The sequence below is a fragment of the Astatotilapia calliptera genome, chromosome 3 (assembly GCF_900246225.1).
Source record: "Astatotilapia calliptera chromosome 3, fAstCal1.2, whole genome shotgun sequence".
Taxonomy (NCBI): domain Eukaryota; kingdom Metazoa; phylum Chordata; class Actinopteri; order Cichliformes; family Cichlidae; genus Astatotilapia; species Astatotilapia calliptera.
Window position 1 is genome coordinate 7,005,091 of NC_039304.1, and position 13,286 is coordinate 7,018,376.

Sequence of the window (13,286 nt, forward strand, 5' to 3'; positions counted from 1 at the left end):
TGCAAATTTGCATCATAGGATTGTTTTTTGTTTTTCCTGCAGTATATAAAAATTGGTGTATCTCCAAAATAAAACTATGAAGACACTCAAAATAAATTTCCTGTTGTTGTAAACTATTTTTTGCAACTTTATTGTATTTAAAGTTTTGAGGGATAAACCTCTTAAATTTCTCCAAGTAGAAATATATGTAAACAAAACAAAAGCGATTTTCTATTTTTTTTGTAGTTTATTGCACTTTTTTGCAATTTATGTAATTACTATGGACTTAATGCATACATATTATTAAAATATGGGCTATAACAGTTGTATTGATGTATAGCAACTTGAAATGCTCCCACAAATGGCACTACAGCATGTAAAAAAAATAATATAAGCTCTGGCGGACTTGGTTCTATAGTAGGTCTTAACGGGTTAAATAAATATCGTCAAATAATCGTGATCTCAATTTCAGTGAAAAATAATCGTGATTATCATTTTTGCCATAATCGAGCAGCCCTACCAGAAATACACCTTAGACTAAGTGAATCTGTGAACTAAGGTGTTGGTCTATTAGATCATGTTGTGGTGATCCCTGAGTTGGGGGATGGGTGTTCATACTGGAGTGCAAAATTAAAACCAATGGAAGATGGACAAGAAAAGTTCAAAGCCATCAGGTCCTCAGTTTAGAAAAAAGAGAAAAGAAGAGGAGGAGAAACGAGCAAAAGATGCAGGTAAGCAGATGTGTCATTGGATAATGGCAGGTCATCCTGAAACTATCAGAATCAGAATACTTTATTAATCCCTAAGGAAATTATGTGGGTTACAGTTGCTCCAAAAATAAATGGTAAAAATAGTAACAGTAACAGACTAAACTCCAAATATTATGTTACAGATTTTAATATTAATTAGTCATTGTCAGTTGTTGATTTGTCCTGTTTTCATTGTATGACGAATTATGATGGCTGTTTGGTAGCTCTTTGCATACAATGCATACTCTCTCTCTTTTCATATGTGTGTGTGTGTGTGTGTCTCTGGCGAAATTCAGTATGGTTCCGACAACAGTTTTATGTTAATGTATAATCCTTGATGTGTTTGCCCGGGGCGCCAAACAGGCTAGGACCGCCACTGGGTGTTTGCACTGAGTTTGGATTTCTGGTATTGTGACACCCCTGCAGTGCCACACATGTACCACAGAACATCTAGATCCTGTTTACAGTTGCTAATATGCTTCGATAGAGCAAAATGAATATTATCTTTGACTAACTAGTAAAGTGTCAGATTTCATACAGCAAAGACACTTATGAGATTGTGTTTACGCGTTTAAACAGTGGTGCACTCACTATGAATAGCCACAGCCATGACTAACAGTTGCACATAGGAGCATTTCTATACATGCACCATTGTAAGTGGAAAGTCAGTGCACCTGTTTCTGTGGTGGTAGAGATGTGGGGACAACAATCATGTAAGTGTGGCTTAAATAACACCAAATGATGGACGTACACACGAGGAACAGGCATTTGATTAAAAATCAGTGCCCTGCAACTCCTCTGAGCTGACCTGGTGACATACTTGTATCACTTTTTAAATAAAACAAGTCGAGCACAGATGTTGCACCCTGGACTGGTCGCTGGTCTGACCACACTAAGGATGAACATGCACAATCACCACGAGCTGTATAACTAAGTGTACTGGTTGAGTAATCGCTTGTTTTCTCATTTTTCTCATCTTTTCTCCTCGTCCTCCATCTGTGCACTGGAGACTCTTCAGTCTGATTATATTTTTTTCATAAATTGATTTAATTATTTTCAGCATTCCTCAATCATATCAGGGCTGATTTATTTATTGATTTTAATTGATATTAGGTTCCTCCTCCAGTGTTTTATCCTGAGAGTCATGAGCCATAACTTGAACCCACCCCCAGTGAAACCAATCCTTCTGTCAACCTTATGCACAAATTCCTCGGTCTAATTTGAGAGGTGACACACGTTCTCCCCGCCCATGGCCTGGCCCCACTCTCACTGTGTTTCTCTACCCTTCTTCACCCCACTGGAACCAATCTTTCCACCATCACTTTTTTATCTTTGTTTTTTCCGTCCCTGGTCTTCACAAATAATTTCAAGGTGCTGATGTGGTGGAGCGATATTTCAGCGAGTATAATTGCAGAATTGATATTTGATCTGTTTCGGTGTAAAATCATCCCAGCTCACTGTATTGTTCAGTCCTCCTGAAATTCCACAGTGGAACAAAAGGAAGTAACTGAGCTGCGCTCAAAGCACTTTGCACTACACATCATAGTCACATGACCACGCACATATTCATTTTTTGTATCTAATATTGACACATGCACACTCACAGTGGGATGGATGTGTAGGACAAAACCTGGGCTTCAGGATGTAGAAAGGAGGAGCTAGGAATTGTACTACAGACCTTGTGATCTGTGGACAAACCAGATGTGGTTGTGGAGGTAGATGGTCCACGGTGTGCACTGTGTCGCAGTTGTTACTTGATTGGGTTAGTACTCCATCGTCCCACCACAATTCAAAGACATTAATTTGATCTTCTGATTCTAAACTGGTCATTCTGTATGTGTTACCCTGTGGTGGACTGGCAACCAGTCCAAGGTGTGCCCCATGTTTTGTCCAGTGACAGCTGCACAAACCTGAGTAGAACGAATAATTAAGAAAATGGATGAAGAAACTTACAACTCCAAAGTTCTGTACGTGATAGGAGCGACACAAAACAGCGATTACTAGTTAGCATCCAAATTCTAGAGGAAACTATTGTGTCTGTGTTAAACTACAGGAAGCAATGAACACTGAAGCCGACATACTGGGTATAGAGCTGGAGTCAGGACATTTCTATACTGCACAGCATGCTGAGATGTTTCCAGCTAATAGTTCTCTGAAAACCACAAATTTTGTGTTAATTTTAATATTGTATGCCTGTTGAACTGTTATCATCAATCATTTTCATAGATACAATTAAAGAAATGGAAACAAATGACATTCTTTTTGTAACCGTCTGCTTGTAGCGGGGTGCCTAAAATACAATTTAAACGCAGTGATGGGAATAACGGCGTTACAGGTAACGGCGTTACCTTTTTCAGTGACGAGTAATCTAACTAATTACTATTTCTATTGTTACAACGGCGTTACAGTTACTAACAATAAAATGCGGTCCGGTCGCGTTACAGATTTTCAACAAACAGTTTTGTATTGTGTGTCAGAACAATGAGGCGACTGCTGTCTCCAGGTAGAAACAGCAGTGATACACCTGCTGCTGTCAGACCTGCAGGTCTCAGGCTGTGATGTTTCCTTTATAGTGGACAGAAATTATTTTTTTGCAGTGGCACAAATAATTTGTGGCATCTCATTGAAGAACAGATGATTGTTCTATAAATAGTTTGAAATGGTTATTTAAAAAAATCAAGGTAAAAGGTAAATGGATGCAAATAACTTTGTTGTTTGCAAAACTTGTGCATGTGGTTTTAAAATTGACAATTTATATTTGCATTTAAAGTTATGAAATATGATTCAATAAACATGTTTGTGGTTGTTACAGTAAAAATAGAACTTTTTCTACTCGGATTTTATGTTTTCTGTCTGATTTTAGATCAATTGTGTTAATACAGTTTGTCAAAATGAAAACATGACTGTAAATTCAGACACGTGAGGTTGTGCTGAAAAGGATGGTACCAAACAAGACAAAGTAAATCATTTTTAACGGCGAAATGTGGAGGAAACATCAAAAGTAGTTAAAAATGGCCAGTTACAACCTGGACCCCAGAGGGTTAAACGTTTTTTTAAAGTAACGCAATAGTTACTTTTTAAGTAATTAATTACTTTTCAAGTAATTAATTACTTTTAGAATCTTGTAACTCAGTTACTAACTCAGTTACTTTTTTTGAAGAAGTAACTAGTAACTAGAATTCAAAGTAACTTGCCCAACACTGTTTAAATGTGATTTCTTGCAGTTTTCTGCTATCTTTAAACACAACATTCAGCCTCTCATGTTAGGTGATTTTTTTACACCTGAAATATTTGTAGATCTGTGAGTCGTCTGAAGGGTTTGCTAGATTGTTTGGAGGATGTTAAGAGGAACCCAGGAGGGATTTTTGACTCTAATGTTTGATAAACAGATCAGTGCTGTAATCAAGTCCAGTTTCTTTCATCTTCTTGCTAAAGTGAAGCCATTTCTCTGTTTCAGAGACTTTGACAGAGCTGTTCATGCCTTCATTTCATCTCTCCTCGACTCTCTGTAATAGTCTTTACTCTGGTGTTAGCCTGTCATCAGTTAGACGACTGTGGCTGGTCTAAAACGCTGCAGCACAGTTACTAACTGGGAGGTGAGACCACATATCTCCCATACTGGCATCCTTACACTGGCTGCCAGTTAGTTTTTGAATTAATTTTAAGATTTTATTATTTGTTTTTGAGGCGTTGCACGGGTTAGCACCCTCATACCTTTCTGATCTGTTGAATTGGTACGCTCCTGCAAGATCACTGAGGTCTGCGGACCAAAGCTCAGAGGAGACCGAGCCTTTGCTGTGACTGCTCCTTCACATCAGGACCTCCCCAACACTTTCAAACCCGTCTTACAAGCCCACTTTTATTCTTTGGCTTTTAAATCACAATCAGTTGGTACTGCTTGTATTGGTCTTATTTCTCACTCAAATCTTCTAATTTTATGATTCTTGTTTCCTAACTTTTGCCATGTCTTCCTATGTTTTTGTCTCTGTTGATTATCTTAAATGTACAGCACCTTGGTCAATGTGCTATATGAATAAATTTGACTTAACACACGCAACCTTGTGACCCTGACACGTTTTATGTTTACTTTAGTAAAACTCACAGTATCGCATAACCCCATTAGAGCACTTTGCTGTCAGACTTGTCTTACTTGTGGCTCCTGGGTTTTAAAAAGTAAAACGGGAGGCAGAGCTTTCAGAGTCTCTTCTGCAGAAACCAGCTGCCAGTCGGGATTCGAGAGACATCCATCCTCTCTACTTTCATACTTAACACTTCCCTTTTTGCTAAAGCATATAGTTGGGTTGGATCAGGTGACCCTGAATCCTCCCTTAGTGATGCTGCAATAGGTCCAGGCTGCAGAGGACTGTGCACTAGTGTTTCTTATTCACTCACTATGTGTTTATACACCATTCTGCATTTATTCATTAGTTATTATTGATCTCTTTCTGTCTTCCACGCTGCGTCTTTCGTTCTGTCTTCCTCCCTTCACCCCAGACCGGTCACGGCAGTCTGGTCTGGTTTCTCAGAGCTTTTCTTCCTCCTCACTAAGTTCTTGCTCAGAGGGGATCGACTGATTGTTGGGGTTCTCTCTGCATTATTATTGGGCCTTTACCTTGCAGTATAAAGTGCCCTGAGGTGACTGTTGTTGTGATTTTGGTGTTTTATGTATAAAATTGAAATGAATAATTGTGCTGCAGTGGCTGGACACAGTTGACACACCAGTCAGGCTGGAGACAGAAACTTAGACTGTAAGGAATAGAGGATAACTGTCACACAGGAGGAGTAGTGGGGCGGTAATTGAGTGCATGAATACTATTTCTGAGCACTCTTCCTCAGTATAAAGAATGTATTTTTGCATTGTCACCGTTCACTTGTCACCTGCAGTAAAAGGTGCAGGACTGCATCAGTTACACAGAAACCACCAAAAAATGAGGCCTGGGCTCAAAATGCTACCATTGTATCACTGTTAGCACTTTAAATGAAAGCATTTGTTGAAACTGTTACCGTACACGATGTGTTGACACAATTTTATAATAATTAAACATTAATACGACAAACTAGCTAAATTTAATGTCAAGCTCTAGGTTAGCTCAAGTCATTTGGCACCAGGTGAACTGACCCGGGTGAGCGGTAGAGGTTGCCAGGTTTCCATTTTTGCAATATGAAGCAAAATAAAAAGTCTTTGAGTTTATTAAACTTAATGTTCTCTGACCTTTAGAAACCCAAATCCTCTTTCTAATTCCACAATCTCCTGTATGTTATTTTCACAAATGTTTAAAGTTTCTAGCTGTGAGGAGATGCATTTCTAGTATAAACCCAGAGCCCCACTAATCCATGAGACGGTGTGGCATTTACTAGGGTTTTACTTTGATGCCTTTTTATAGTGGCCGTGTGACCAAACACCTGTCTCAGCCTTTGTGGCTTAGCTATGAGGGTCTTCAAATGTCTGTGTGGAGACAGAAAATAACTTTCCCTCCATCACAGTGGAAACTTGGTGTGACTGAGCTGGAAAGACACGAGGAACACGTGTAAGTTTGAAAACACAGACTTTAGCCGTGATCCTGCAGGAGGACTTACTGTCCTACAATAAAGAATAAAAATGTAAAAAAAGATTGTATAATCTACAGTAAAAATAACATTGTTGACCCTCTAGAGTTGATGGATACACATATCACTTACTCATTTAAGTCAAACTACCATTTTCTAATTTGTGTTGAAGTCACAGTCAATGCAGGAAGAAACCATAAAAATATTTTTTAAGGACAGAGTAGAAGAAACTATGACTTCACTCTCGTATCAGTGGAAAAAAGCACCTCAGTAGCCAATCACAAGATTATATGGGAACATTTGGTGGCTCTGGAAAAAAAGGGGACGTTGTGGGAGTGGCTTCAAAATCAATAACGGTGATTTTAATAGTGAGTCTTTAGATTAGTGTGTTTAGAGTGCATAGTTATTGTGTCATGTAGTCATTGTTTGCTAAATTTGTATTTAATTGCTTGAAATTTCCAATTTGTATTTGCATTTCAAATGATGAAACTGATTAAATGTATCTTTGGGTTTCACAGCAAATAATCTCTTCAGTTTTTCTGTGATTTATTAATACAGCATATAGCGATAAATTTTAACATCTTTTAAACACTTTACTTGTATTTTTCCAATTATCATACAGAACATTCGTATTATTTTACAGATAGCCACATCCCCACAAATCATAAAGACAGATAACACCAAGACAAGAAGAGAGAAAAGAAAACAGGGGTGCACCTCTCAGTTTTTACAGGCCTGTTCAAGGACAGACAGAAACATTCAAGGTTCCCGTTCCAGACCAGGTGGATTGTTGTCGTATGTTAACAGAGGCTCCCATGTTGTGTGGAATTTGCTGATGGATCCGTGGAGAGTACATCTGATTTTTCAGCTTGACATTTTGCATAACATCCCTTATCCAGTGGTGATGTGATGGAGCAGTAGTAGGCTTTTAAATAAAATCAGGCGTCTCGCTAATAATGACAAAAAGGCAATGACCAGAAACAGAAGTCGCTATACCAGAGAAACAACCAAAAATTGCCACCAAGGCGAGATGTTATAGGCACAGGCTTTAGAGATGACTTCAAAACATGATGACCAGAAAAGAGCAATTTTCAGACAGGACCAAAACATATGAAGGGACGTAGCTGGAGTCTGTTTACATCTAACACACGATGGGTCAATGTTTGGAAATATTGTCGCTAGTTTAGCTTTTGAGTAACCTGTGTAACACTTTGAATTGTATTTAGGAGTGTCTTGAACATAGAAGACGAGTGGACCCTGGAATGTTTAGATCTTTCCAGAGATCTAACCGGTCTGGTGATGGTTTACATCATTGAAAATAAATAATTGATTCTTGGCAAGACCATCTGCTACTGGTTTGATGAAAGCTGCAGACAGTGAGGGGCGAGCGGGCATCGCTGCCTGGTGCCCTCTGGAGACTGAAGCTGGAGGATGTTTGGTCATTTGTTCTGAAACAAGCTGTTGGGGGATTATTTAATATTTTTAACCAGTTTATCAAAGAGTTTTTTCTGCATTTAGAGACAATATTGTGTTTTTTACTGGATGAGTAGTCTATTAAATTAATCTACGTGTATTTGTTGATGAGGGCCTACCTTTAATGAAACCAGTTGGTCAGGATGAGTTAAGAGGGGGGTTATCTTCTCTAATCTCTCTGAGAGAGCTTTGCAGATTATTTTATGGTCAACATTCGTGGGAAACACAGGGTGTTTGCTGGTTTTAGCAGGAGACTAATGTTGGCAGAATTCATATTTGATGGTAGTCTGCTGTTTTCCTTGATTTCCTGCAATGGTCTGTGGAGTACTGGTGCCAGAATCGTCCAGAATTCTTTGTAGAATTATGTTGGAAATCCATCTGGACCTTATTATTGGGCAGACTTATCAGAGCTTCCTGGAGTTCGCAGGTCATGAACTCACGATTGCACTGGACATGCTCTGGAGTGAGGCTTGCTCTTATCTTTGAGATGATGTTCCCAGTTCCTGATAACAGTGCTAAAGATTCTCTCTGTCATGACTTGAGCAATTTGAGGTGCATGAGCCTCCTTTCAGGAGAGACTCACTTATATGCCTGTGCTTAATCCAGCTATTAAGCGGCTGTACCTCAGGTGGTAGAGCAGGCCACCGACTACCCGAAAGGTTGGTGTTTCAATCCAGTCTGCGTGCCGAATATCCTGGGAGATGATAGTAACCTCATGTTGCTCTCTGACACACCCATTGGAGTGTGAATGTTTAACTTTATTATGACACTCCTTGCAGGTCCAGGGTTTGCAGGTTTTATTAAGTGTACAAATAAACTTATCATTATTAAATATTTTATTTTGTTCCATTTAGCACCTTGAGTAAACCTTTGTTGTGATTTAGTGCTATATAAATAAAAACTTGTTAAAAAGAAAATAAGTTCATATGGTTGAAATCTCTGGATTCTGCCAGACCTGTAGTGCTTTTTCAAAATTTTCATTCAGCATTTACTGGTAATCCAGATTTTGGTGACCATTAAGTCACGTACAAGTGACACATGTTGAATGTGACACATGAAAATGAAGTTTTGTTCCAACATATATTCACATATATGCTGAGATCATATAGTGAGAGGTGGTGGACTAGTTTGTAATAAAACAGCTGTTTCTAAGGCTACGTCCACACGCACACGGGTATTTTTGAAAACACAGATTTTTCTATGTTTGATCTTTTCGTCCACACGTAAACGGCGTCTTGGGTCACTGAAAATGGAGATTTTTAAAACTTAGTTTTTGCGTTTACGTGTGGACGAGGAAAACTGAGATTTAGTCGCGCAATGTCAAAGGCGTGCACCGTTTTTGACCTCACGCTGTGCTCACGTTATTGTTTACATGAGATTAATTTCTACAATGGTGGACAGAGACAAAATACTGTTGCTGTTAATCTGTCTGCAGTTTTTAAACACTGACACACACACAGTTACTGTCCCTCCATTTAGAAAGGCAGAGGCGCACGTGGCTTCTACATTCAACACAGACGCTCTCACAACTCAAATCCCAATGTCGATTTTGAATAAATTGAATTTGTAAAAAATTAAATGTATGTATGCTGTATGCATTTTGTTCATTATTAAGTTGCGAGTCTACACAACAGCCAAGCTTCTGTCTTTAGTTATTAACATTTGAAATGCACGTGTGGACGTAGCCTAAATATCTTATTTTATTGCATTCTTATTTTGATTCTGTTGTGTGTCAGCTGTATCCGGGGAGGTGAAAGAGTTCCCCCTCATGTCAAAAGCGAGTCACTCCTCACTTCCCTGACACTTGATTTGAATGACTGCATCTTGTTTTTCACATACTAATGTGGACTACTCTTTATTGAAATAAACTGTGTCTGTTAGTCGACCTATTAGCACAGAAACCCACCAAACCCAAGCAGCATCATTACAGTTACAGGTCTTCTTATCCTAGAGCTGTGAAATATTTTAATGTTTGCTACCAACTAAGTGTAATTACATTCAGTCCTTCACCAAAAACATGATATACTCTTCTTAGTAAATTGATATTCACCACCTAGACATATTTATCCTGCAAATGTTAGTCTCTATTAAACATAAGCAGATTTGAATGATTAGCTTTTTAATCTGCAGTAACAGAACAAAAAGCTGTTTATGCTGGTGAAGCTCGGACTCTGTCAGACTGCTGTTGTCTCGGTGTTGAATATTTAATAAGTCTTTTCTCAGAAACCGCAGCAGGTCACATCGACGCTGGCCATGCTGCACACTGATAAACTACACCAGGACGTGCACACGCACTGAGAAAGTCTCACATAGATTCACTAGTTGCTAAAGATAGAGCATTCAATCCACCCTTGAGATGATTATTTATTTTATTGCATATGATTCTATTGGCTGTTCGGGGTTGTCTGTCCTATCCAATCTTAAATCCACACTGGTGAAACTTTCATACTTCTGTCTTTTCTCGTCTCATCTCTCCCTCCCTGATTCTGCCTGTTCTCCGTCCTCGCCTGTACTGTAATCACATTACTCTCTCTCTGTCTTCTCTGTAGATCTGAGCGTACACAGAGCATACCCTGCCATCCTTGTCTGATGAAAGAGTCACGACATCTGCTTCAGATACACAGACCATATTCGCATACAAAGATGCAGCCCACTGTGGTTCTTCTCTTCTCCTCGATCTTCCTCCTGGCTTTCATCATCCCATTCTGCTTCTCCCAGAACGAGGGAGACCTGGTTGTTCAGACACGTACCGGTCGAGTTCGAGGCATCCGCCAGCTGGTGCCGGATCAGAGCTACATAACTGCTTTTCTGGGCATCCCCTTTGCTGAACCCCCACTGGGGAACCGCCGTTTCCGTCCTCCAGAACCCAAACGTCCGTGGACTGGAGTGATCGAGGCCAAGGAATACCCCAACGCGTGCTATCAGTATGTGGACACAGCATTCCCAGGCTTCCAGGGCAGTGAGATGTGGAATCCTAACAGAGACATGAATGAGGACTGCCTCTACCTCAATGTCTGGGTGCCCTCCTCGCCCAGACCTCACAACCTCACTGTCATGGTGTGGATCTATGGTGGAGGTACTTAAGAATTCACAAACCATACTGGGAATATCACTCCAATTGTCATTGGAGCACTGGGTTAGCCGTTCCTGATATATTACATTAGAAAATTCCTCGTCTGTCAGATTATTTTTTATGTAGAAGGACTGAGGATATTACGCTGGAATTCTAATCATTAAACGTCTTGAATAACAGTGATGAATTGTTGTAGTACGCTCTAATATTGTAGGTTAATGCTGTGATATTCCACGTTTCCAGGCTTCTACAGTGGATCTTCTTCTCTGGATGTGTATGATGGTCGTTACCTAGCTCACAGCGAGACAGTCATTGTGGTTTCGATGAACTACCGGATCGGTGCTTTCGGCTTCCTGGCTCTGCATGGCTCCTCCGAGGCTCCTGGCAATGTCGGCCTCCTTGACCAGAGGATGGCGCTGCAGTGGGTACAAGACAACATCCATTTCTTTGGTGGAAACCCTAAACAGGTGTGTTTCTTATTGCTTTATTTGCCTAGCCTCTGTTATGCTAGAATAATTATGAGCCTGTTTTGATTTAGTTTTCTGTTTGTTCTCTCTGTGAAACAGGTTACGATCTTTGGCGAGAGTGCTGGCGGAGCTTCAGTAGGATTCCACCTGTTGTCTCCAGACAGCCGACCCACTTTCACTAGAGCCATCCTCCAGAGCGGGGTCCCCAACTGCCCCTGGGCCTCAGTGAGTCCCGCTGAAGCCCGCAGACGTGCTACACAGCTGGCAAAGTTCGTCGGTTGCAACGGAGGCAATGATACCGAGATAATAGACTGTCTGCGCAGTAAAAGTCCACAGCAACTTATCGATCATGAGTGGCAGGTAATTTACACAAATTCTGCTTGACTTATCGTGTTGTTTGCAACGTGGACGAGAGACTTATTTTCAGTTTGATGTTCTTTAAATTCAAACCACTGGCTCTGTGATGCAATGACATGGTTTATTACCTGTGGTTCCTACTAAGTGCACAATATGTTGTTAAGGATCAAAATCAGACCGGACTCAAACGCAAGACTCTCTCAAACAGTTCAGGAGAGTGCTCCTAAGAACACAAAACAGCCCACTGCTCTCCAGCACGGGCTTCTCCAACCAAGGGCATGTAGTTAGTAAGTTTTTCTCATTCAAAGCCAAGTTGCACAAACACGGATATAAGGAGCCGTGTTTCAGTAACTGAAGACCGAAATGGGAGGTCAGACTAACGAGGACAGAGGGACCATGCCAGTATGTACCTGTATCAGTCAGGGCTGCAACTGAAGATTATGTTGGTAGTTGAACAATCTGCCAATTTTCCTTCCATTAGTCAGTTAGCCAGCGATTATTTCAACAACTCTCACAGTGCTGTGGGCAAACCTGTTCTAGTCTTCAGTCCTCACCTGCTCAAATCTGCCCACTCTGCTGTCTCGTTCCACAGAAAATTAAAATAATGAAACACATGAATTTGAAAATAATCAAATGTATTTTTAAAAGGACTCAATAGGACTGTCAAAATAAGGTCAATTAAAGTGCTATTAGTATTTAAATACAAAATAATGTGCAAATAGGAAACTAATTTGCTTTCTAGTCCAAAATAACAGGTTAACCCTGTAATGCTATAAGTTTCTGAGACCTCTGTCACATCAACATGATCAGTACTTCCCATAATTTCAAAATGTTGTGGACAAAACTATTTTTTGTCTAAAATTAACATTGTTGCCAAAAATGCCCAATGTATCGAATGCGATACAAAAAATATATAATAAAAATATATCATACACAACACGATATAGCAAAAAAAAATATTGTGGATTTTGTTTTAAGGGTTAATAAACATCTCAGTTCAAAAAAATCTGAATTTTCTGGCTATTTTTTGACGGGTTGGGTCTGACAGGATTAACAAAGTTTACAGATGATTCAGTTCATGAATCCACAATTACTCTGAACATGTTCATCACGATCATTTACCAACAAAACAGATTTAGAAAAGACCGTTGCTCATCACATATTTGGTTATAGATCATAGTTTCTCATTAGGTGGAAGAGGTTTACTGCAATATTAAAGTGTGAGATTTAAAGATTTACTATCACGTTTCATCCTGAGAAGTTTCCGACAGCTAATGTAAACATTACTGTAAAAACATTCATATAAACAACATGTCAATGCAACCCACTAACTTGTCAAAGGAGCTTGCAAAGAAAAGCGTCTGGACTTCTTTAAGTTGCTTGTCCCTCTGTGGGGGGATTCTCCCACTAGGTTTATATCTGGGACTCTCCACCATTTGACCTCAGAACTGAAGAAGCTTCTCGGATGAGAGGTGAAACGTCTTCAAGCAACTTAAAGAAGTCCAGACGCTTTTCTTTGCAAGCTCCTTTGACTACGATGACCTGGATGACTGAGAACCTTCACAGACAACCCACTAACTTCATAAAACTGACCCATTTGGACATCGCAGCTCCAGCGTGCCAGCGTTTTAAATGCTCGTG

At 39.8% G+C, this 13,286-nt stretch overlaps 1 protein-coding gene across 1 annotated transcript in view; it reads left to right on the plus strand.

The window, feature by feature from the left end:
* The window catches only part of ache (acetylcholinesterase (Yt blood group)), a 29,515-nt gene that overhangs the window by 5,500 nt on the left and 10,729 nt on the right, over positions 1-13,286 (plus strand). The window contains exons 2-4 of the mRNA XM_026161342.1: positions 10,298-10,824; positions 11,065-11,288; positions 11,388-11,648. Coding sequence (XP_026017127.1) covers positions 10,338-10,824; positions 11,065-11,288; positions 11,388-11,648 — 972 coding nt within the window. The 5' untranslated portion in view covers positions 10,298-10,337. The remainder of the gene's footprint in view (positions 1-10,297; positions 10,825-11,064; positions 11,289-11,387; positions 11,649-13,286) is intronic.